This window comes from Nerophis lumbriciformis, linkage group LG30 (assembly GCF_033978685.3).
Source record: "Nerophis lumbriciformis linkage group LG30, RoL_Nlum_v2.1, whole genome shotgun sequence".
NCBI lineage: Eukaryota > Metazoa > Chordata > Actinopteri > Syngnathiformes > Syngnathidae > Nerophis > Nerophis lumbriciformis.
Window position 1 is genome coordinate 32,840,885 of NC_084577.2, and position 22,891 is coordinate 32,863,775.

At 39.9% G+C, this 22,891-nt stretch overlaps 1 protein-coding gene across 2 annotated transcripts in view; it reads right to left on the reverse strand.

Annotated features, from left to right (window-relative positions):
• pear1 (platelet endothelial aggregation receptor 1) overlaps positions 1 to 22,891 on the reverse strand; it is an 81,547-nt gene that overhangs the window by 4,315 nt on the left and 54,341 nt on the right. For both annotated transcript variants that reach the window (XM_061934141.1, XM_061934142.1), the window contains exons 7-20: positions 21,559 to 21,661; positions 21,269 to 21,405; positions 18,984 to 19,196; positions 14,319 to 14,493; positions 13,030 to 13,150; positions 12,788 to 12,951; positions 11,104 to 11,206; positions 10,895 to 11,047; positions 10,665 to 10,796; positions 9,222 to 9,356; positions 9,048 to 9,143; positions 8,744 to 8,959; positions 5,060 to 5,169; positions 4,094 to 4,208 (exon numbers count right to left, since the gene is read on the reverse strand). In XM_061934141.1, coding sequence (XP_061790125.1) covers positions 4,094 to 4,208; positions 5,060 to 5,169; positions 8,744 to 8,959; positions 9,048 to 9,143; positions 9,222 to 9,356; positions 10,665 to 10,796; positions 10,895 to 11,047; positions 11,104 to 11,206; positions 12,788 to 12,951; positions 13,030 to 13,150; positions 14,319 to 14,493; positions 18,984 to 19,196; positions 21,269 to 21,405; positions 21,559 to 21,661 — 1,973 coding nt within the window. The remainder of the gene's footprint in view (positions 1 to 4,093; positions 4,209 to 5,059; positions 5,170 to 8,743; positions 8,960 to 9,047; positions 9,144 to 9,221; positions 9,357 to 10,664; positions 10,797 to 10,894; positions 11,048 to 11,103; positions 11,207 to 12,787; positions 12,952 to 13,029; positions 13,151 to 14,318; positions 14,494 to 18,983; positions 19,197 to 21,268; positions 21,406 to 21,558; positions 21,662 to 22,891) is intronic.

Here is a 22,891-nt window from a genome sequence, read left to right on the forward strand (position 1 = left end):
TTTGATTGATCTGCATGTTCAACAAGCTTGTAGGACTAAGATGAATGTTTGATTGATCTGCATGTTCAACAAGCTTGTAGGACTAAGATGAATGTTTGATTGATCTGCATGTTCAACAAGCTTGTAGGACTAAGATGAATGTTTGATTGATCTGCATGTTCAACAAGCTTGTAGGACTAAGATGAATGTTTGATTGATCTGCATGTTCAACAAGCGTGTAGGACTAAGATGAATGTTTGATTGATCTGCATGTTCAACAAGCTTGTAGGACTAAGATAAATGTTTGATTGATCTGCATGTTCAACAAGCTTGTAGGACTAAGATGAATGTTTGATTGATCTGCATGTTCAACAAGCTTGTAGGACTAAGATGAATGTTTGATTGATCTGCATGTTCAACAAGCTTGTAGGACTAAGATGAATGTTTGATTGATCTGCATGTTCAACAAGCTTGTAGGACTAAGATGAATGTTTGATTGATCTGCATGTTCAACAAGCGTGTAGGACTAAGATGAATGTTTGATTGATCTGCATGTTCAACAAGCGTGTAGGACTAAGATAAATGTTTGATTGATCTGCATGTTCAACAAGCTTGTAGGACTAAGATGAATGTTTGATTGATCTGCATGTTCAACAAGCTTGTAGGACTAAGATGAATGTTTGATTGATCTGCATGTTCAACAAGCGTGTAGGACTAAGATGAATGTTTGATTGATCTGCATGTTCAACAAGCTTGTAGGACTAAGATAAATGTTTGATTGATCTGCATGTTCAACAAGCTTGTAGGACTAAGATGAATGTTTGATTGATCTGCATGTTCAACAAGCGTGTAGGACTAAGATGAATGTTTGATTGATCTGCATGTTCAACAAGCGTGTAGGACTAAGATAAATGTTTGATTGATCTGCATGTTCAACAAGCTTGTAGGACTAAGATGAATGTTTGATTGATCTGCATGTTCAACAAGCTTGTAGGACTAAGATGAATGTTTGATTGATCTGCATGTTCAACAAGCGTGTAGGACTAAGATGAATGTTTGATTGATCTGCATGTTCAACAAGCTTGTAGGACTAAGATAAATGTTTGATTGATCTGCATGTTCAACAAGCTTGTAGGACTAAGATGAATGTTTGATTGATCTGCATGTTCAACAAGCTTGTAGGACTAAGATAAATGTTTGATTGATCTGCGTGTTCAACAAGCTTGTAGGACTAAGATGAATGTTTGATTGATCTGCGTGTTCAACAAGCGTGTAGGACTAAGATGAATGTTTGATTGATCTGCGTGTTCAACAAGCTTGTAGGACTAAGATGAATGTTTGATTGATCTGCGTGTTCAACAAGCGTGTAGGACTAAGATGAATGTTTGATTGATCTGCGTGTTCAACAAGCTTGTAGGACTAAGATGAATGTTTGATTGATCTGCGTGTTCAACAAGCTTGTAGGACTAAGATGAATGTTTGATTGATCTGCGTGTTCAACAAGCTTGTAGGACTAAGATGAATGTTTGATTGATCTGCGTGTTCAACAAGCTTGTAGGACTAAGATGAATGTTTGATTGATCTGCGTGTTCAACAAGCTTGTAGGACTAAGATGAATGTTTGATTGATCTGCGTGTTCAACAAGCTTGTAGGACTAAGATGAATGTTTGATTGATCTGCGTGTTCAACAAGCTTGTAGGACTAAGATGAATGTTTGATTGATCTGCGTGTTCAACAAGCTTGTAGGACTAAGATGAATGTTTGATTGATCTGCATGTTCAACAAGCTTGTAGGAATAAGATAAATGTTTGATTGATCTGCGTGTTCAACAAGCTTGTAGGACTAAGATGAATGTTTGATTGATCTGCGTGTTCAACAAGCTTGTAGGACTAAGATGAATGTTTGATTGATCTGCGTGTTCAACAAGCTTGTAGGACTAAGATGAATGTTTGATTGATCTGCGTGTTCAACAAGCTTGTAGGACTAAGATGAATGTTTGATTGATCTGCGTGTTCAACAAGCTTGTAGGACTAAGATGAATGTTTGATTGATCTGCATGTTCAACAAGCTTGTAGGACTAAGATGAATGTTTGATTGATCTGCATGTTCAACAAGCTTGTAGGACTAAGATAAATGTTTGATTGATCTGCATGTTCAACAAGCTTGTAGGACTAAGATGAATGTTTGATTGATCTGCGTGTTCAACAAGCTTGTAGGACTAAGATGAATGTTTGATTGATCTGCGTGTTCAACAAGCTTGTAGGACTAAGATGAATGTTTGATTGATCTGCGTGTTCAACAAGCTTGTAGGACTAAGATGAATGTTTGATTGATCTGCGTGTTCAACAAGCTTGTAGGACTAAGATGAATGTTTGATTGATCTGCGTGTTCAACAAGCTTGTAGGACTAAGATGAATGTTTGATTGATCTGCGTGTTCAACAAGCTTGTAGGACTAAGATGAATGTTTGATTGATCTGCGTGTTCAACAAGCTTGTAGGACTAAGATGAATGTTTGATTGATCTGCATGTTCAACAAGCTTGTAGGACTAAGATGAATGTTTGATTGATCTGCATGTTCAACAAGCTTGTAGGACTAAGATAAATGTTTGATTGATCTGCATGTTCAACAAGCTTGTAGGACTAAGATGAATGTTTGATTGATCTGCATGTTCAACAAGCTTGTAGGACTAAGATGAATGTTTGATTGATCTGCATGTTCAACAAGCTTGTAGGACTAAGATGAATGTTTGATTGATCTGCATGTTCAACAAGCGTGTAGGACTAAGATGAATGTTTGATTGATCTGCATGTTCAACAAGCTTGTAGGACTAAGATAAATGTTTGATTGATCTGCATGTTCAACAAGCTTGTAGGACTAAGATGAATGTTTGATTGATCTGCATGTTCAACAAGCTTGTAGGACTAAGATAAATGTTTGATTGATCTGCGTGTTCAACAAGCTTGTAGGACTAAGATGAATGTTTGATTGATCTGCGTGTTCAACAAGCGTGTAGGACTAAGATGAATGTTTGATTGATCTGCGTGTTCAACAAGCTTGTAGGACTAAGATGAATGTTTGATTGATCTGCGTGTTCAACAAGCGTGTAGGACTAAGATGAATGTTTGATTGATCTGCGTGTTCAACAAGCTTGTAGGACTAAGATGAATGTTTGATTGATCTGCGTGTTCAACAAGCTTGTAGGACTAAGATGAATGTTTGATTGATCTGCGTGTTCAACAAGCTTGTAGGACTAAGATGAATGTTTGATTGATCTGCGTGTTCAACAAGCTTGTAGGACTAAGATGAATGTTTGATTGATCTGCGTGTTCAACAAGCTTGTAGGACTAAGATGAATGTTTGATTGATCTGCGTGTTCAACAAGCTTGTAGGACTAAGATGAATGTTTGATTGATCTGCGTGTTCAACAAGCTTGTAGGACTAAGATGAATGTTTGATTGATCTGCATGTTCAACAAGCTTGTAGGAATAAGATAAATGTTTGATTGATCTGCGTGTTCAACAAGCTTGTAGGACTAAGATGAATGTTTGATTGATCTGCGTGTTCAACAAGCTTGTAGGACTAAGATGAATGTTTGATTGATCTGCGTGTTCAACAAGCTTGTAGGACTAAGATGAATGTTTGATTGATCTGCGTGTTCAACAAGCTTGTAGGACTAAGATGAATGTTTGATTGATCTGCGTGTTCAACAAGCTTGTAGGACTAAGATGAATGTTTGATTGATCTGCGTGTTCAACAAGCTTGTAGGACTAAGATGAATGTTTGATTGATCTGCATGTTCAACAAGCTTGTAGGACTAAGATGAATGTTTGATTGATCTGCATGTTCAACAAGCTTGTAGGACTAAGATAAATGTTTGATTGATCTGCATGTTCAACAAGCTTGTAGGACTAAGATGAATGTTTGATTGATCTGCATGTTCAACAAGCTTGTAGGACTAAGATGAATGTTTGATTGATCTGCATGTTCAACAAGCTTGTAGGACTAAGATGAATGTTTGACAGCTGCTAAATCACGTTTGACGAGGCTGATGTTCAGGAAGGTTCCAAGCTGGTCCAGTTAAGGAAAGTGATCCAGGATCTGCTGAGGCTCACCTGGTTCTTTGCGATCCTGCTGGTGTTTCCAGTCTGCAGGCAGCGTGGCGTTGAAGAGGGCGTGGCCATCTCGCTGCATGTTCTTCACGCTGCACAACAGCTGCTCGTTGGTGTTCTGCGCAAACAAAAGGTGTGACGGAGGTGGCCTGAAAGTACTGGACTATAACTCACTACTATTTTCCTACACTTTGCACACTGCGGCTAATAAAATTGTGCGGCCAACTCATGGATTTTTCTTGGCTGACGGCAATAAACCAAATAGTAAAAAAACAAAAAGGAGCAAAGACACTGAAAAGGTGTGTTATTGGTTGTGCTCTGGCTCTAGCGCCATCTTTTTGGTTCTGCAGTCTTCTAGCCGTTTAGAGTCTTTCTACTCGCATGGATTCTTCATTCATCACTGCAAGCAACCTTTATAACTTTTACAATACAACTACAACGCTTTGAACTTACTAAATGTGTTTTTTCTACATGCTGCCATAATGTCATCAAGCCAGCGTCATTAGCTAATATGCTAACACGTTTACCGGTGTCGGTGTTAGTATTATTAACTTATAATGACATTCTTTTTGTATTGTTTCACTTTCACTAATTCCTCAGTAAACTCTTCAAGACATCAGCGTGGAGTTATTGAGTCTGTTTAGCTGATTGCTGAGCTAGCTTGCGCAGCTAGTGGGTTCGGTTTTGTTTGATCAGCCGTTTTACTGCCGTGTTTGGAAACAGTTAAGGTATGTAAATAAACATTTACCACATATTTGTGTGTATATAACTTCATTCACAATGCATATATCTGACACTTCTAGTCCCATGTGGCTAATGAATGATAATCCTTTTTTTGCCCTATAATTGAGTGGGTGCAGATTATATACAGATCTATAGCTCTAAATACAATGTGTGTGTGTGTGTGTGTGTGTGTGTGTGTGTGTGTGTGTGTGTGTGTGTGTGTGTGTGTGTGTGTGTGTGTGTTACCTTGATGGTGCGATCATGGTTGTTGGGCAGGTGAGGCAGCGGCGGCCGGTTGTCCCTCAGCGTGTGGTAGCTGGGGTTGGAGTAGTAGTGATGGTAGCTGTGTGGAACATCTGCAACACACACACACACACACACACACACACACACACACACACACACACACACACACACACACACACACACACACACACACACACACACACACACACACACACACACACACACACACACACACACAATATACAGGTTCAGCTCTTTTTCTATGCAGTATATTTGATAGAAATGTAAAGTAGAAGAATTCCCGTGACAATTAGAAATGTGCCTGCCACATTTGAGATTGACTCTGTGCCTTCTCAAACTATTTCTAAGGCCTGCGTCATCAACAATAAACGAAAATGAAGAGGATGATTTAAACGGCATCATTAAATTGCCACGTGTTAAATTTTTTCATCTCTGACTTTCAAACAGGGTGCAAGAAGGTTCACTCTGTGCATCGCTCTCAGCACCCGACCTTGTCTGTTCAATAGCATAAATAAATGAACAGAGTGAAGCCTCTCGTCGGTCATCCGCAATCTTTGTCTCTTACACACAGGATACAGGCCATGACTTGGTGTCACTACAGGATCGGTACTGGAAGACCTGAGCAGTCCACAAACAGAATGTCACTTCTGGGATATTTCTATTACTATTTTGTAGAAAAGCAGCAGTATACTCTTTTACTACTAGGTAGTAAAAGAGTATACAAATGAGCAAGTGGTATATTCACTTTTCTGCCATTGCAAGGAATGACACACGAGGGCGCCACTGAGTCCCATCGAGTCATTTCTTTTTCACATGTTTTTTTTTTTAAAGGAACTTAAATCTTCTTCTGCAGCCTAACAAAATGTAATCTTTTCAATTGTGAGTATTGGGAATTGTTGTATTCCATGTAAATAAAGAAATCAAAAGATGGATTTCTTTGCCATTTATGTTGGTCAGTGTAGGAATATTTTGGAGTCAAACAATGAGAAAGAGGAGTCCATCAACACCAACAAGCGAGGCAGGTTGTTGGAAAGTGATAAGATCAAGTCAAAACAAACTTCCTAACCCCCCAAAATGTGCCCTTCAAGATGTTCAGTATTTATTAAAGTTACATTTTTGCCAACAGTCCAGAGTGTTTACTTCTGTAGGGCAATTAAAATGACATATGGTCAAAAATACCAAGGAGAAATGAAAGTTTTTTTTATGATATATTACAATATGATGTATTTGTAGGAAATATTGTCCAGCAAAATGGATGATCTACTATCATCTTCCACATGCTCATGACTGCTTGTATCAATAGACAGTTGCTATAGTCAAACATGCTACAGCTAACATGATAGTTACATATTGTTCTTGTAATCTATGAATATTCAATCAAGTGTCCATGAATATTGTTATTTATATTAGTGCGGCACAAAAATGTAGAGGCTTTAATGAATGCACTTTTCTGTTATGACGTGCATGAATGTATTGTGACTTGGATTGTTTTTAGTACAAACCCTGTTTCCATATGAGTTGGGAAATTGTGTTAGATGTAAATATAAACGGAATACAATGATTTGCAAATCCTTTTCAAGCCATATTCAGTTGAATATGCTACAAAGACAACATATTTCATGTTCAAACTCATAAACTTTTTTTTTTTTTTTGCAAATAATAATTAACTTAGAATTTCATGGCTGCAACACGTGACAAAGAAGTTGGGAAAGGGCATGTTCACCACTGTGTTACATGGCCTTTCCTTTTAACAACACTCAGTAAACATTTGGGAACTGAGGAGACACATTTTTGAAGCTTCTCAGGTGGAATTCTTTCCCATTCTTGCTTGATGTACAGCTTAAGTTCAATTTTAGGCTTCATAATGCGCCACACATTTTCAATGGGAGACAGGTCTGGACTACAGGCAGGCCAGTCTGGTACCCGCACTCTTTTACTATGAAGCCACGTTGATGTAACATGTGGCTTGGCATTGTCTTGCTGAAATAAGCAGGGGCGTCCATGGTAACGTTGCTTGGATGGCAACATATGTTGCTCCAAAACCTGTATGTACCTTTCAGCATTAATGGCGCCTTCACAGATGTGTAAGTTACCCATGTCTTGGCCACTAATACACCCCCATACCATCACACATGCTGGTTTTTCAACTTTGCGCCTAGAACAATCCGGATGGTTCTTTTCCTCTTTTCCTCTGGCTTCCGACGTCCACAGTTTCCAAAAACAATTTGAAATGTGGACTCGTCAGACCACAGAACACTTTTCCACTTTGTATCAGTCCATCTTAGATGAGCTCAGGCCCAGCGAAGCCGACGGCGTTTCTGGGTGTTGTTGATAAATGGTTTTCGCCTTGCATAGGAGAGTTTTAACTTGTACTTACAGATGTAGCGACCAACTGTAGTTACTGACAGTGGGTTTCTGAAGTGTTCCTGAGCCCATGTGGTGATATCCTTTACACACTGATGTCGCTTGTTGATGCAGTACAGCCTGAGGGATGGAAGGTCACGGGCTTAGCTGCTTACGTGCAGTGATTTCTCCAGATTCTCTGAACCCTTTGATGATATTACGGAGCGTAGATGGTGAAATCCCTAAATTCCTTGCAATAGCTGCTTGAGAAAAGTTTTTCTTAAACTGTTCAACAATTTGCTCACGCATTTGTTGACAAAGTGGTGACCCTCGCCCCATCCTTGTTTGTGAATGACTGAGCATTTCATGGAATCTACTTTTATACCCAATCATGGCACCCACCTGTTCCCAATTAGCCTGCACACCTGTGGGATGTTCCAAATAAGTGTTTGATGAGCATTCCTCAACTTTATCAGTATTTATTGCCACCTTTCACAACTTCTTTGTCACGTGTTGCTGCCATCAAATTCTAAAGTGAATGATTATTTGCAAAAAAAAAATAAAGTTTATGAGTTTGAACATCAAATATGTTGTCTTTGTAGCATATTCAACTGAATATGGCTTGAAAAGGATTAGCAAATCATTGTATTCCGTTTATATTTACATCTAACACAATTTCCCAACTCATATGGAAACGGGGTTTGTATTTCTATTCATTTATATTGAGAAAGTCTTTTCCATCAATTGTCCTTGTTGGACCTTCCATGAAGAACAGTCAAAAGACCAGAAGAAGGTTGTGTAAATACCTCAAATAATCATGTGTGTTCTTCAAAACCCAAGCAGTGCTTATTCATATCAACTGTATTACAATTGTTATTTTTAAAAATGTTGTTGGTGTATTTTTTATTAAATACTTAAACATATATACATATTAATGAAATAACATGTGTTTAAAATATTAGTTGTATTATTATTAAAAGGCATTATTAATGGTAACGTCTTAAAGGGGTCATGGATGATACATGGAAAAGACTTCCTTGTGGTCTCTTGACGGAGCTTCTTTGCAAAGATGATCTTTGACCTCTTTGCCGTTTTATTTACATGCCTCCACTTCGACAGCGTCTTCTCCCTGTCATCTTTGTTGTCGTTTTAGCCCTTTCATAGCGAGTCTCCAACAATACCCTACTTTGTTTTAGACATGGCAAGAAGTCATAAATTGCTTTATTTAGCAGCTTTTGTTGATCTTTTCTTTCCTAAAGAATGGAAAATGTGGACTTTTTCAATGACCGAGGAGTTCAAGCGGACATGGTGGCCGAGTACCTGGAACGGCGTATTCCGAGTTGACGGTGCGGCTGGCAGAGAAGGAGACGGTGGGTGTGTTGTTCTGCTTGACCTTCTGCTGGCGCCGGTAGAGCAGCAGCAGAACCAGCAGCAGAACCACCAGGATGACCAGCGCCACCACGCCGCTGATGGCCGCCCACGACTCCCTCTCGCCCGGAGGAAGAGGAACCATGACACTGCCTGGCTCTGGAGGGTCTGTGCAAGCGTTTGAAAGAATGTGAGTGTGTGTGTGAGTGTGTGTGTGTGTGTGTGTGTGTGTGTGTGTGTGTGTGTGTGTGTTTACCTTGTTGACAGTCCCCCGTGACCTGGTGGCACAGGAAGTTGGCGGCACAGGAGCAGGTCTGAGAACAGAAGGTGCCAAAGCGCCCAGGACTGCAAGCTGTAGTGAAAGTGAGAGAAGGTGATGTTGCTCTTTCGGGGGAAATGAAAGTAGGAGAAGTTCCAAGCTGCCGCTCACGTATGGAGCAGTCGGGGGCCGTCCAGCCGGGCAGACACTGGCACTGCCCGTCTGTGTGCCGGCACGTGGTGGCGTTGTTGGCGCAGCGCGGGCACACCTGGGAACACTGCTGGCCGTAGTAGCCAGGTGGACAAACTGCACAAACACAAGTAAGTGTTCACTTAGCAGCTCATTGGTGGACAAACTGCACACACAAGTAAGTGTTCACTTAGCAGCTCATTGGTGGACAAACTGCACAAACACAAGTAAGTGTTCACTTAGCAGCTCATTGGTGGACAAACTGCACACACAAGTAAGTGTTCATTGCAAAAAGAATATTCATCCAAAAGCAAGTGGAATATTATAATAAAAGTTATTTTCTTGATAAATAATCAATAATGATATGAGTTATTGAAGCCTGCAAGGACTATATTGCATGTTTTGTGTTTGCCATTAAAAAAAAAACTAAGTTTATGTAGAAACTTAAGTGTTTGAAGTAAAAGAAAAATCATACAAATGTATTGTTAGCACTTTTATGAGTGGATCCCAAATATTTTCTTTTTCAACGGTCATTGCTGGAAAAAGAATGCTGAATGTTATTGAGCCATTTAATGCGCCAATGACATATTCCACTTGATGTGGTCTGTCCCGGTCGCGACCACCAGGGGCGCTACTGAGCTGTGCTCTCGCTCCACTTTCAATGGGCTTCCTATTTCCTGGACATTTTCTCCTGTTATTTGGCCTGTAAAGCACGCCACATCATCATGACGGAGCTGGAATGGGCCTGTGACAAATGCAAAGCTACAAATGAAAGAAATGTGAAAAATGAATTCCTTACAATGAACATCAATTGTGGATTATTTATCACTGACTTGAAATATGTCCAACTTGATTAGTGTCATTCATGCTTGTTAAAGGAGAAAGATGGGAGCCTTCAAAGTCTCAAAAACAACTTCATCAACGTTCGACTATCCACACTGAATATGTTTAATAGCTAGCCTATTTTCAGCATTTGCATCATGTCAGATTTCTTCGGTGCATTGATTTCTGTTTCCATAGCAACGCACGTCTGACTTCTGGCAACATGTGTGTTCCTACTTCTGGAATCAAACACCAGAGTGTGTTCCAATCATGAAAACCATTATTTTTAGACAAATACGGATTTACAAGCTTATACTTTTGAAGCTGAGTATACTGCTGCTTCTAGAAGCCAGCACCAAGGAAGAGTGAGATGAAGCCGGGAGAGGCGGATGAAAGCCTACAAATATGGAAGTTGGAGACAAGCTATTTCCACATAAATGGAGGTTCAAATGTGTCAAAACATGCTACGTTGTTATTTCTCTGACACATTCAAATCAACTAATCCCCAAAGTGGTTTTGGCTTGAGATTTCTCACACGGATCAAAACAACCACTTTTGATGAATGATGCATGTAATGTTGATAAACTTGTGGAATAATCCCACCTTGATGGCAGTCGTGGCCCGTGTACCCGGCAAGGCAGTCGCACTCTCCGCTCACATGGTGGCAGCGGTAGGACCCACCGCAGGACGGGCAGGGCGAGCTGCACTGCTGGCCGTACGTGCCGGCTCTGCACTCTGGAGGCAGAGAGGACAGTCATCAGACATACTCGCTAGGACGGGCAGAGAGGACAGTCCACAGAAATGTAGCCACTCAGGGTGTGGTTAGGACTCACTGTTCTGACAGCTGACCCCCCAGTAGCCTGGACCGCACACGCACGCTCCTGTTTCCCGCACACACCTGTCGCTGTTGGGACAGTGCTTGGAGCAGGTGTGGTTGCAGTGGCGCCCCCACAGGCCCTCTGAGCATGGCTGACTGCAGCGCGGGCCTGGCCATGGAAACAACTTGATTCTCTGCAGAGAAGGCAGACTGCACCTAACTCACCCCACCAGCCTGGCAGGCACTGGCACTTCCCCGTGGTCGCTTGGCAAGCGTCGGCGTGGACGCAGTCGCACCTCTTCAGGCAGCCGGGCCCAAACCAACCCACCTGCACGCGCGGAACAAAGACATTTTCACCAAGAAGTGGATTCAAGCTTGCAGGTACAAGTGCTTCTATTCCAATGTCAATGTCAGGATGTTCACACTTCATTCATGCATTGCTTTCAAAGTACCAGGTAATATATTTGCTGCCAATGTGAGTAAATCAGTACTTAGGGTACTGATATGACACAATCCAAACAACCTTCCCTAGTCATGGTGCAAAAAAACAATGCAACTAACATAAAGGTCAACAAACTGCTCACTAAACATTGTGGATGCTATCAACAACACCCAAACACCATCAACACATTCTAAATTACACCCCTTTTTAATCCATTAGAGTGCATGATGGGAAAATGTAAAACACTTTCTCTACACTTATCTATGTTTGGGGCATTTTAGCTGCTTGATATTGTTAGAATAGAATACCCTATAATCACACAACTCTTTTGCTTAAGGGCCGGTCCTATATCTATCCATCCATTTTCTACTGCTTGTCCCTTTTGGGGTCACGGGGGGCGCTGGAGCCTATCTCAGCTGCATTCAGGCGGAAGGTGGGGTACACCCTGGACAAGTCGCCACCTCATCGCAGGGCCAACACAGATAGACAGACAACATTCACACTCACATTCACACACTAGGGACCATTTAGTGTTGCCAATCAACCTATCCCCAGGTGCATGTCTTTGGAGGTGGGAGGGGCCTATCCCCAGGTGCATGTCTTTGGAGGTGGGAGGGGCCTATCCCCAGGTGCATGTCTTTGGAGGTGGGAGGAAGCCGGAGTAGAACCCACGCAGTCACGGGGAGAACATGCAAACTCCACACAGAAAGACCCCGAGCCTGGGCTTGAACCCAGGACTACTCAGTTGCTATAGTTATTATCAATTGTGCTGAAGTTGTACTTTTGTATCTGTGCAAAGGGACAGCTGGCAATCCAAAAGATGGTATCAGTGTTGTGTCCAGACTCGGCCTGCTGACTGCCAAGGCCGAACATCGAGTACCGTGACGCAGAGACAGGGCGACATCACGAGTGTCAGCACATTTGCATTTCATTAACAGTCATTTATTGTGTCTAATTGGCCGGCTTTGTACTACAGCAATTTTAATTGTGATGAGACCGGATTTTTGGGAAAAATATGACTAAGCATACGTATTTCACAGGGAAGAAATACGTATGTCAGCTCCTTGTCGATGTTAATATAAGTGGACTTTCCTTATTTGATGTTTATTATTGTAGCAATATGGTTGTTCAAGTCAAGGTTTTTTATGATTTCTGATCCTTTTTGAGGGCACCATAGTGACTTGTGTGCGTGTGCGTGTTGTCAGAACCGCAGTTTAGCTTGTTAATAAAGAGAAAGATGATCCATCAGCCCTTGTTATGATTGTTTGATACACAGTACTTTATGTTGGCTTCAAGTGTACAGACCTTCACTAAAATATGGACTTTTGTCCAGCCTGGAACCAATTATTGGTATTTACATTGTTTTCCTATAAAGAAATTTGCTTCAGTCCACTAACTTCCAAACCCTGTTGAAGAAGCTAACCCAAGTTGGTAAATGGAGCTTCCACTAACATGTTGCCAACTCACCGGGCATGACTGCTCGCAGTGCGCCCCCTGCCAGCCGGCCGTGCAGGTGCACCATCCATCCGTCGGTCTGCATTTGGCCCCGTTGGCGCACTGACAGGTGGCGTTGCAGCCCGGGCCCCATGTTCCCTCCGAGCAGGGGAGCGAGCAGTCTGGTCCTCGCCAGCCTGAAGACAATTGATGGTGAGCGCCGTACAACAAGCTGGAGTCCACAACAAGCTGGAGTCCACAACTAGCGTGTTCACCTTCTTTGCAGAAACACGCCCCATCAATGGGCGAGCAGTCCACAAAGTTCTTACAGGAACATTCCAGAGAGCAGTTTTTGCCGAAGGTGCCGCTTTTACAAGGACTCTGGCAGTGAACTTCCTACAAACATTGGATTTCATCACAAACATTCACAATTAAAAACAGCACACACGCTTGTCATATTGTTTGGACCTCACCTACATACATGTACACTATCTACATACATGTACACTATCTACATACATGTACACTATCTACTGTACATACATGTACACTATCTACATACATGTACACAATCTACAAACATGTACACTATCTACATACATGTACACTATCTACATACATGTACACTATCTACATACATGTACACTATCTACATGTACACTATCTACATACATGTACACTATCTACATGTACACTATCTACATGTACACTATCTACATACATGTACACTATCTACATACATGTACACTATCTACATGTACACTATCTACATACATGTACACTATCTACATGTACACTATCTACATGTACACTATCTACATGTACACTATCTACATACATGTACACTATCTACATACATGTACACAATCTACATACATGTACACTATCTACATACATGTACACAACCTACATACATGTACACTATCTACATGTACACTATCTACATGTACACAATTCATTCATTCACTTAAGTGTTATTTGACATTTGAATGAGGTGCAAACAGTAAAAATCTATTTACTATATAAAGAAAGTCCTTTATACGACAAACAATCCCCCCAATTGTCCATTGTGAACTCTAATAATGACCCCAATAACAACAACATTCCACATTTCAATCAATTGTCAATGAATGAGTTACATAGTCAAATATCATTTGAAATAATGGATATGTATTATTTTACACACAATGGACAACTTTACAGATATGTTGGAATTTAAAAAATGATAAACAATTCTTTATTTCCCTTGAAACAAGGACAACGTGTTCTTTAAACTAAGAAGACTGTAAGTAGTAATATTCTCATTAAATATCATTTAATCAAGTTTTGTTTTCAATACATTGTTATTCAATGTATGAAATAATGACATCATTGTCACCTTATATCCAGGTGTACACTGGCATTGTTATTCAATGTATGAAATAATGACATCATTGTCACCTTATATCCAGGTGTACACTGGCATTGTTATTCAATGTATGAAATAATGACATCATTGTCACCTTATATCCAGGTGTACACTGGCATTGTTATTCAATGTATGACATAATGACATCATTGTCACCTTATATCCAGGTGTACACTGGCATTGTCCGCTGGCACCGTCGCACACGCCGCCATTGACACACAGGCAAGGCTCTTGGCAGCCGTTGCCATAGAAACCGTGGGCGCAGGTTTCGTTGCAGTACAGCCCGGCCCAGCCTGCTTGGCACGTGCACTCGCCTTTCATCGGGTGGCAGCTGAAAGACAACAGCCCAGTTGATAACTTATGTCTCATTTCACCTCCATCTTCGTGTCTTATGTCTCATTTGACCTCTGTGTTGATGTCTTATGTCTCATTTGACCTCTGTCTTGATGTCTTATGTCTCAGTTGACTTCTGTGTTGATATCTTATATTTCATTTGACCTCCGTGTTGATATCTTATGTCTCATTTGACCTCCATGTCGATGTGTTATGTCTCATTTGACCTCCATGTTGATGTCTTATGTCTCATTTGACCTACGTGTTGATGTCTTATTTCTCATTTGACCTCCGTGTTGATGCCGTATGTCACATTTGACCTCCGTGTTGATATCTTATGTCTCATTTGACCTCCATGTTGATGTCTTACGTCTCATTTGACCTACGTGTTGATGTCTTATTTCTCATTTGATCTCCGTGTTGATGCCGTATGTCTCATTTGACCTCCGTGTTGATGTCTTATGTCACATTTGACCTCAGTGTTGATATCTTATGTCTCATTTGACCTCCATGTTGATGTCTTACGTCTCATTTGACCTCCATGTTAATGTCGTATGTCTCATTTGACCTCCATGTTGATATCTTATTATGTCTCACTTGACCTCCATGTTAATGTCTTATGTCTCATTTGACCTCTATGTTGATATCTTATTATGGCTCATTTGATCTCCATGTTGATGTCGTATGTCTCATTTGACGTCCATGTTAATGTCTCATGTTGATATCTTATTATGTCTCATTTGACCTCCATGTTGATGTTTTATGGCTCATTTGACCTCCATGTTTATGTCTTATGTCTCATTTGACCTCCATGTTGATGTCTTATGTCTCATTTGACCTCCATATTGATATCTTATGTCTCATTTGACCTCCACGTTGATGTCTTATGTCTCATTTGACCTCCATGTTAATGTATTTTGTCTCATTTGACCTCCATGTTGATATCTTATTATGTCTCATTTGACCTCCATGTTAATGTCTTATGTCTCATTTGACCTCCATGTCGAAATCTTATTATGGCTTATTTGACCTCCATGTTGATGTCTTATGTCTCATTTGACCTCCATGTTAATGTCTTATGTCTCATTTGACCTCCATGTTGATATCTTATGTCTCATTTGACCTCAATGTTGATGTGTTTTGTCTCATTTGACCTCCATGTTGATGTCTTATGTCTCATTTGACCTCCATGTTGATATCTTATGTCTCATTTGACCTCCATGTTAATGTCTTATGTCTCATTTGACCTCCATGTTGATATCTTATGTCTCATTTGACCTCCACGTTGATATCTTATGTCTCATTTGACCTCCATGTTGATGTCTTATGTCTCATTTGACCTTCATGTTGATGTCTTATGTCTCATTTGACCTCCATGTTGATGTCTTATGTCTCATTTGACCTCCATGTTAATGTCTTATGTCTCATTTGACCTTCATGTTGATGTCTTATGTCTCATTTGACCTCCATGTTGATGTCTTATGTCTCATTTGACCTCCATGTTAATGTCTTATGTCTCATTTGACCTTCATGTTGATGTTTTATGTCTCATTTGACCTCCATGTTGATGTCTTATGTCTCATTTGACCTCCATGTTAATGTCTTATGTCTCATTTGACCTTCATGTTGATGTCTTATGTCTCATTTGACCTCCATGTTGATGTCTTATGTCTCATTTGACCTCCATGCTGATGTACAGAACAATGGTGTCATGTACAAGTAAAAGTTAAAGTTAAGTACACTGACAGTCACACACACACACACACACACACACACACACACACACACACACACACACACACACACACACACACACACACACACACACACACACACACACACACACACACACACACACAAGGTGTGGTGAAATTAACTTGTGCATTTGACACATTCCCTTGTTCCACCCCCTGGGAGGTGAGGGGAGCAGTGAGTCATTTTGGTGATTTAACCCCCAATTCCAGGCCTTGATGCTGAGAACCAAGCAGGGAGATCATTTTTATAGTCTTTGGTTTGAACTCACAACCTACCCATCTCAAGGGGGGGCACTCTAAATACTAGGCTTATTAATATTAACATACAGTAGTGTAGTAGACCTAAGTATTCATTAAGTACCACCATAATGACAACATTAAATACAGTAGCGTAGTATACCTAAGTATTCATTAAGTACCACCATAATGACAACATTAAATACAGTAGTGTAGTAGACCTAAGTATTCATTAAGTACCACCATAATGACAACATTAAATACAGTAGTGTAGTAGACCTAAGTATTCATTAAGTACCACCATAATGACAACATTAAATACAGTAGTGTAGTAGACCTAAGTATTCATTAAGTACCACCATAATGACAACATTAAATACAGTAGTGTAGTAGACCTAAGTATTCATTAAGTATCACCATAATGACAACATTAAATACAGTAGTGTAGTAGACCTAAGTATTCATTAAGTACCACCATAATGACAACATTAAATACAGTAGCGTAGTATACCTAAGTATTCATTAAGTACCACCATAATGACAACATTAAATACAGTAGTGTAGTAGACCTAAGTATTCATTAAGTACCACCATAATGACAACATTAAATACAGTAGTGTAGTAGACCTAAGTATTCATTAAGTACCACCATAATGACAACATTAAATACAGTAGTGTAGTAGACCTAAGTATTCATTAAGTACCACCATAATGACAACATTAAATACAGTAGTGTAGTAGACCTAAGTATTCATTAAGTATCACCATAATGACAACATTAAATACAGTAGTGTAGTAGACCTAAGTATTCATTAAGTACCACCATAATGACAACATTAAATACAGTAGTGTAGTAGATCTAAGTATTCATTAAGTACCACCATAATGACAACATTAAATACAGTAGTGTAGTAGACCTAAGTATTCATTAAGTACCACCATAATGACAACATTAAATACAGTAGTGTAGTAGACCTAAGTATTCATTAAGTACCACCATAATGACAACATTAAATACAGTAGTGTAGTAGACCTAAGTATTCATTAAGTACCACCATAATGACAACATTAAATACAGTAGTGTAGTAGACCTAAGTATTCATTAAGTACCACCATAATGACAACATTAAATACAGTAGTGTAGTAGACCTAAGTATTCATTAAGTACCACCATAATGACAACATTAAATACAGTAGCGTAGTATACCTAAGTATTCATTAAGTACCACCATAATGACAACATTAAATACAGTAGCGTAGTAGACCTAAGTATTCATTAAGTACCACCATAATGACAACATTAAATACAGTAGTGTAGTAGACCTAAGTATTCATTAAGTACCACCATAATGACAACATTAAATACAGTAGCGTAGTAGATCTAAGTATTCATTAAGTACCACCATAATGACAACATTAAATACAGTAGTGTAGTAGACCTAAGTATTCATTAAGTACCACCATAATGACAACATTAAATACAGTAGTGTAGTAGACCTAAGTATTCATTAAGTACCACCATAATGACAACATTAAATACAGTAGTGTAGTAGACCTAAGTATTCATTAAGTACCACCATAATGACAACATTAAATACAGTAGTGTAGTAGACCTAAGTATTCATTAAGTACCACCATAATGACAACATTAAATACAGTAGTGTAGTAGACCTAAGTATTCATTAAGTACCACCATAATGACAACATTAAATACAGTAGTGTAGTAGACCTAAGTATTCATTAAGTACCACCATAATGACAACATTAAATACAGTAGCGTAGTATACCTAAGTATTCATTAAGTACCACCATAATGACAACATTAAATACAGTAGCGTAGTAGACCTAAGTATTCATTAAGTACCACCATAATGACAACATTAAATACAGTAGTGTAGTAGACCTAAGTATTCATTAAGTACCACCATAATGACAACATTAAATACAGTAGCGTAGTAGATCTAAGTATTCATTAAGTACCACCATAATGACAACATTAAATACAGTAGTGTAGTAGACCTAAGTATTCATTAAGTACCACCATAATGACAACATTAAATACAGTAGGGTAGTAGACCTAAGTATTCATTAAGTACCACCATAATGACAACATTAAATACAGTAGTGTAGTAGACCTAAGTATTCATTAAGTACCACCATAATGACAACATTAAATACAGTAGTGTAGTAGACCTAAGTATTCATTAAGTACCACCATAATGACAACATTAAATACAGTAGTGTAGTAGACCTAAGTATTCATTAAGTACCACCATAATGACAACATTAAATACAGTAGCGTAGTAGATCTAAGTATTCATTAAGTACCACCATAATGACAACATTAAATACAGTAGCGTAGTAGACCTAAGTATTCATTAAGTACCACTATAATAACACGACCTACGACCTCAGGGCGATCTAACCACAAGGCCACTGAGGCTAAACAGGATACGGCGGATGTGTCTGATGAAGCCCCGCCCACCTTGGCCCTCACCTGAGTGTGTGCTGGTCCTGGCAGAGACAGGTGCGCTCGCAGTGCATGCCGTATTTGCCGTGAGCGCACATCCTGTCCTGGCAGTTGGGGCCACTGAAGCCGGGCTCGCACAGGCAGCCTCCGTCGATGTTGTAGCAGCGAGCGCCGTTAGCACAGTCGCACACGCCCTGGCAGTCCTGGCCGTACGAGCCCACCACACACTCCTCGCTGCACCTGAGGTGGACCAGTCACACACATAGCAATCATCACATACACCACCACACAACTATACACATTAGGTACACATTAACTTCACATATTATACTGTGTACACACAACTATACACATTAGGTACACATTAACTTCACATATTATACTGTGTACACACAACTATACACATTAGGTGCACATTAACTTCTCATATTATACTGTGTACACACAACTATACATTAGGTACACATTAACTTCACATATTATACTGTGTACACACAACTATACACATTAGGTACACGTTGACTTCACATATTATACTGTGTACACACAACTATACACATTAGGTGCACATTAACTTCACATATTATACTGTGTACACACAACTATACACATTAGGTACACGTTGACTTCACATATTATACTGTGTACACACAACTATACACATTAGGTACACATTAACTTCACATATTATACTGTGTACACACAACTATACACATTAGGTGCACATTAACTTCTCATATTATACTGTGTACACACAACTATACATTAGGTACACATTAACTTCACATATTATACTGTGTACACACAACTATACACATTAGGTACACGTTGACTTCACATATTATACTGTGTACACACAACTATACACATTAGGTACACATTAACTTCACATATTATACTGTGTACACACAACTATACACATTAGGTGCACATTAACTTCACATATTATACTGTGTACACACAACTATATACATTAGGTACACGTTGACTTCACATATTATACTGTGTACACACAACTATACACATTAGGTACACATTAACTTCACATATTATACTGTGTACACACAACTATACACAGTAGGTACACATTACCTAGGTTCCATTCTAGAGGCTAATCTTTCCTGTGATCAAATGGCAACCAAGGTCATCAAAAAGGTCAACCAACGAACGAGATTTCTCTACAGAATCTCCTCTCTGGTCAACAAAAGCACCATGAAGATTCTAGCGAGAACTCTCGTTCAACCCTTTTTCCATTACGCATGCACCTCCTGGTACCCTAGCACCTCCAAAACCCTCAAATCTAGACTCCAAACATCCCAGAACAAGCTAGTCAGGTTACTTCTAGACCTCCACCGAAGATCACACCTCACTCCTACCCACTTCTCCAAAGCGGGCTGGCTCAGGGTGGAGGACAGAGTCAAACAACTTGCACTGAGCCTGGTCTATAAAATCCGCTACACCTCCCTGATACCGAAGTACATGTCAAACTACTTCCTTAACGTAAATGAGCGCCATAACCACAACACCAGGGGGAGCTCCACTAACCACGTTAAACCCAGATTCCGAACTAACAAAGGTCTTAACTCAGTCTCCTTCTATGCCACATCAATATGGAATGCACTCCCAACAGGTGTAAAAGAAAGTGCATCTCTATCCTCCTTCAAAACCGCAATAAAAGAACACCTCCAGGCAACTTCAACCCTAAACTAACACCCTCCCCCTTCCACATCCCACCTCCCCAGATTGTAAATCATCAAATAATCAAATGCAAACAATCAAATGTATATACTTGTTCTTACTGATCTCTCTCTCTATGTCCACTACTTGCTGTACATATTCTACCAAGTCACACCTACACTGTTTCAATATCCATTTCTCTGATGATGCAATTGTTGATGACTGAAGTGTTGATATCAACCAAACCCTCCTCATCCCACCCCCCGGATTGTAAATAATGTCAATAATGTAAATAATTCAATTTATATACTCTGATGGTGAACTTGTGTGATGACTGCATTATGATGATAGTATATATCTGTACCATGAATTGACTAACGTGGACCCCGACTTAAACAAGTGTAAAAACTTATTGGGGTGTTACCATTTAGTGGTCAATTGTAGGGAATATGTACTGTACTGTGCAATCTACTAATAAAAGTTTCAATCAATCAATCAATCAATCAATCAGGTACACGTTTAGTTCACATATTATACTGAGTACGCACAACTATACACATTAGGTACACATAACAATACACATTAGGTACACATTTAGTTGACATATTATAGTGCGTACACACAACTCTACACACCTGTTCCCAGTAAAACCTTTGGCACATTTGCAGTGTCCAGTCTCAGGGTGACATTTGCCTCCATTGTGGCAGACACAATCCTGGGCACAGTTGGGTCCGTAGCGGCCCTCAGGACACGGCTCCGTGCAGACGGAACCCTTCAGAGAGGAAAAGATGTACAAGTTTCATGAATCCAATTGACCATGGACTGTTTGTTTTGGGCAAGAACATGGATTTTGTTTTGTCTCATTGGGAGCAAAGTGGAATGGTAAAGATTGAAAGTGTATTTCAAGTTGGAATGACCAGCGTACCGTCCATCCAGGAGGACATGCACACACCCCTTTGCCCCTGCAGATGCCTCCATTCTGACAGGGACATCGCGCTGGACACTTCCTGGAGCACGTCTTCTCACAACTGTGGACAAATCAAAGAATATAATAAAACTTCATCTTATTCTACATAATAATCAACTTTGGGTTTTTTCGCACACGTTGAATTGTGACTTTGTGTTGGAAATAAACTAAAAGATGCTCACTCACACGACTAATTCAAATGATGAAAGCTGCGAGAAGCAGGCCTGACGCACTAACCCTAACCCTAACCCAGTCACGTCACTAACCCTAACCCTAACCCAGTCACGTCACTAACCCTAACCCTAACCTGACGCATGCAGTCACGTCACTAACCCTAACCCTAACCCAGTCACATCACTAACCCTAATCCTAACCCAGTCACATCACTAACCCTAACTCCTGAATCACACTCAAACATTCCACCACCATTGGAGCTTGTGGAATGGAGTTATCCTTTTCCACCACAAGGGGGCGACATCAACGTGTAGTCATGCTCAGACTCCAACGTGAAAGCTTTGAATCAGTTGGTAATGACATCTGATCATCAATATAGACATCTGATCATCAGTATAGACATCTGATCATCAGTGTAGACGTCTGACCATCAGTATAGACATCTGATATTCAGTATAGACATCTGATCATCAGTAACGTCATCTGATCATCAGTAATGACATCTGATCATCAGTAATGACGTTTGATCATCAGTATAGACATCTGATCATCAGTATGGACGTCTGATCATCAGTAATGACGTCTGATCATCAGTATAGACGTCTGATCATCAGTATAGATGTCTGATGATCAGTATAGATGTCTGATCATCAGTATAGACATCTGATCATCAGTAATGACATCTGATCATCAGTATAGACATCTGATCATGAGTATAGACGTCTGATCATCAGTAATGACATCTGATCATCAGTATAGACATCTGATCATCAGTAATGACATCTGATCATCAATAATGACATCTGATCATCAGTATAGACATCTGATCATCAGTAATGACATCTGATCATCAGTAATGACATCTGATCATCAGTAATGACATCTGATCATCAATAATGACATCTGATCATCAGTATAGACATCTGATCATCAGTATAGATGTCTGATCATCAGAATTGACGTCTGATCATCAGTATAGACGTCTGATCATCAGTAAGGACATCTGATCATCAGTGTAGACATCTGATCATCAGTATAGACGTCTGATCATCAGTATAGACATCTGATCATGAGTATAGACATCTGATCATCAGTATAGATGTCTGATCATCAGTAA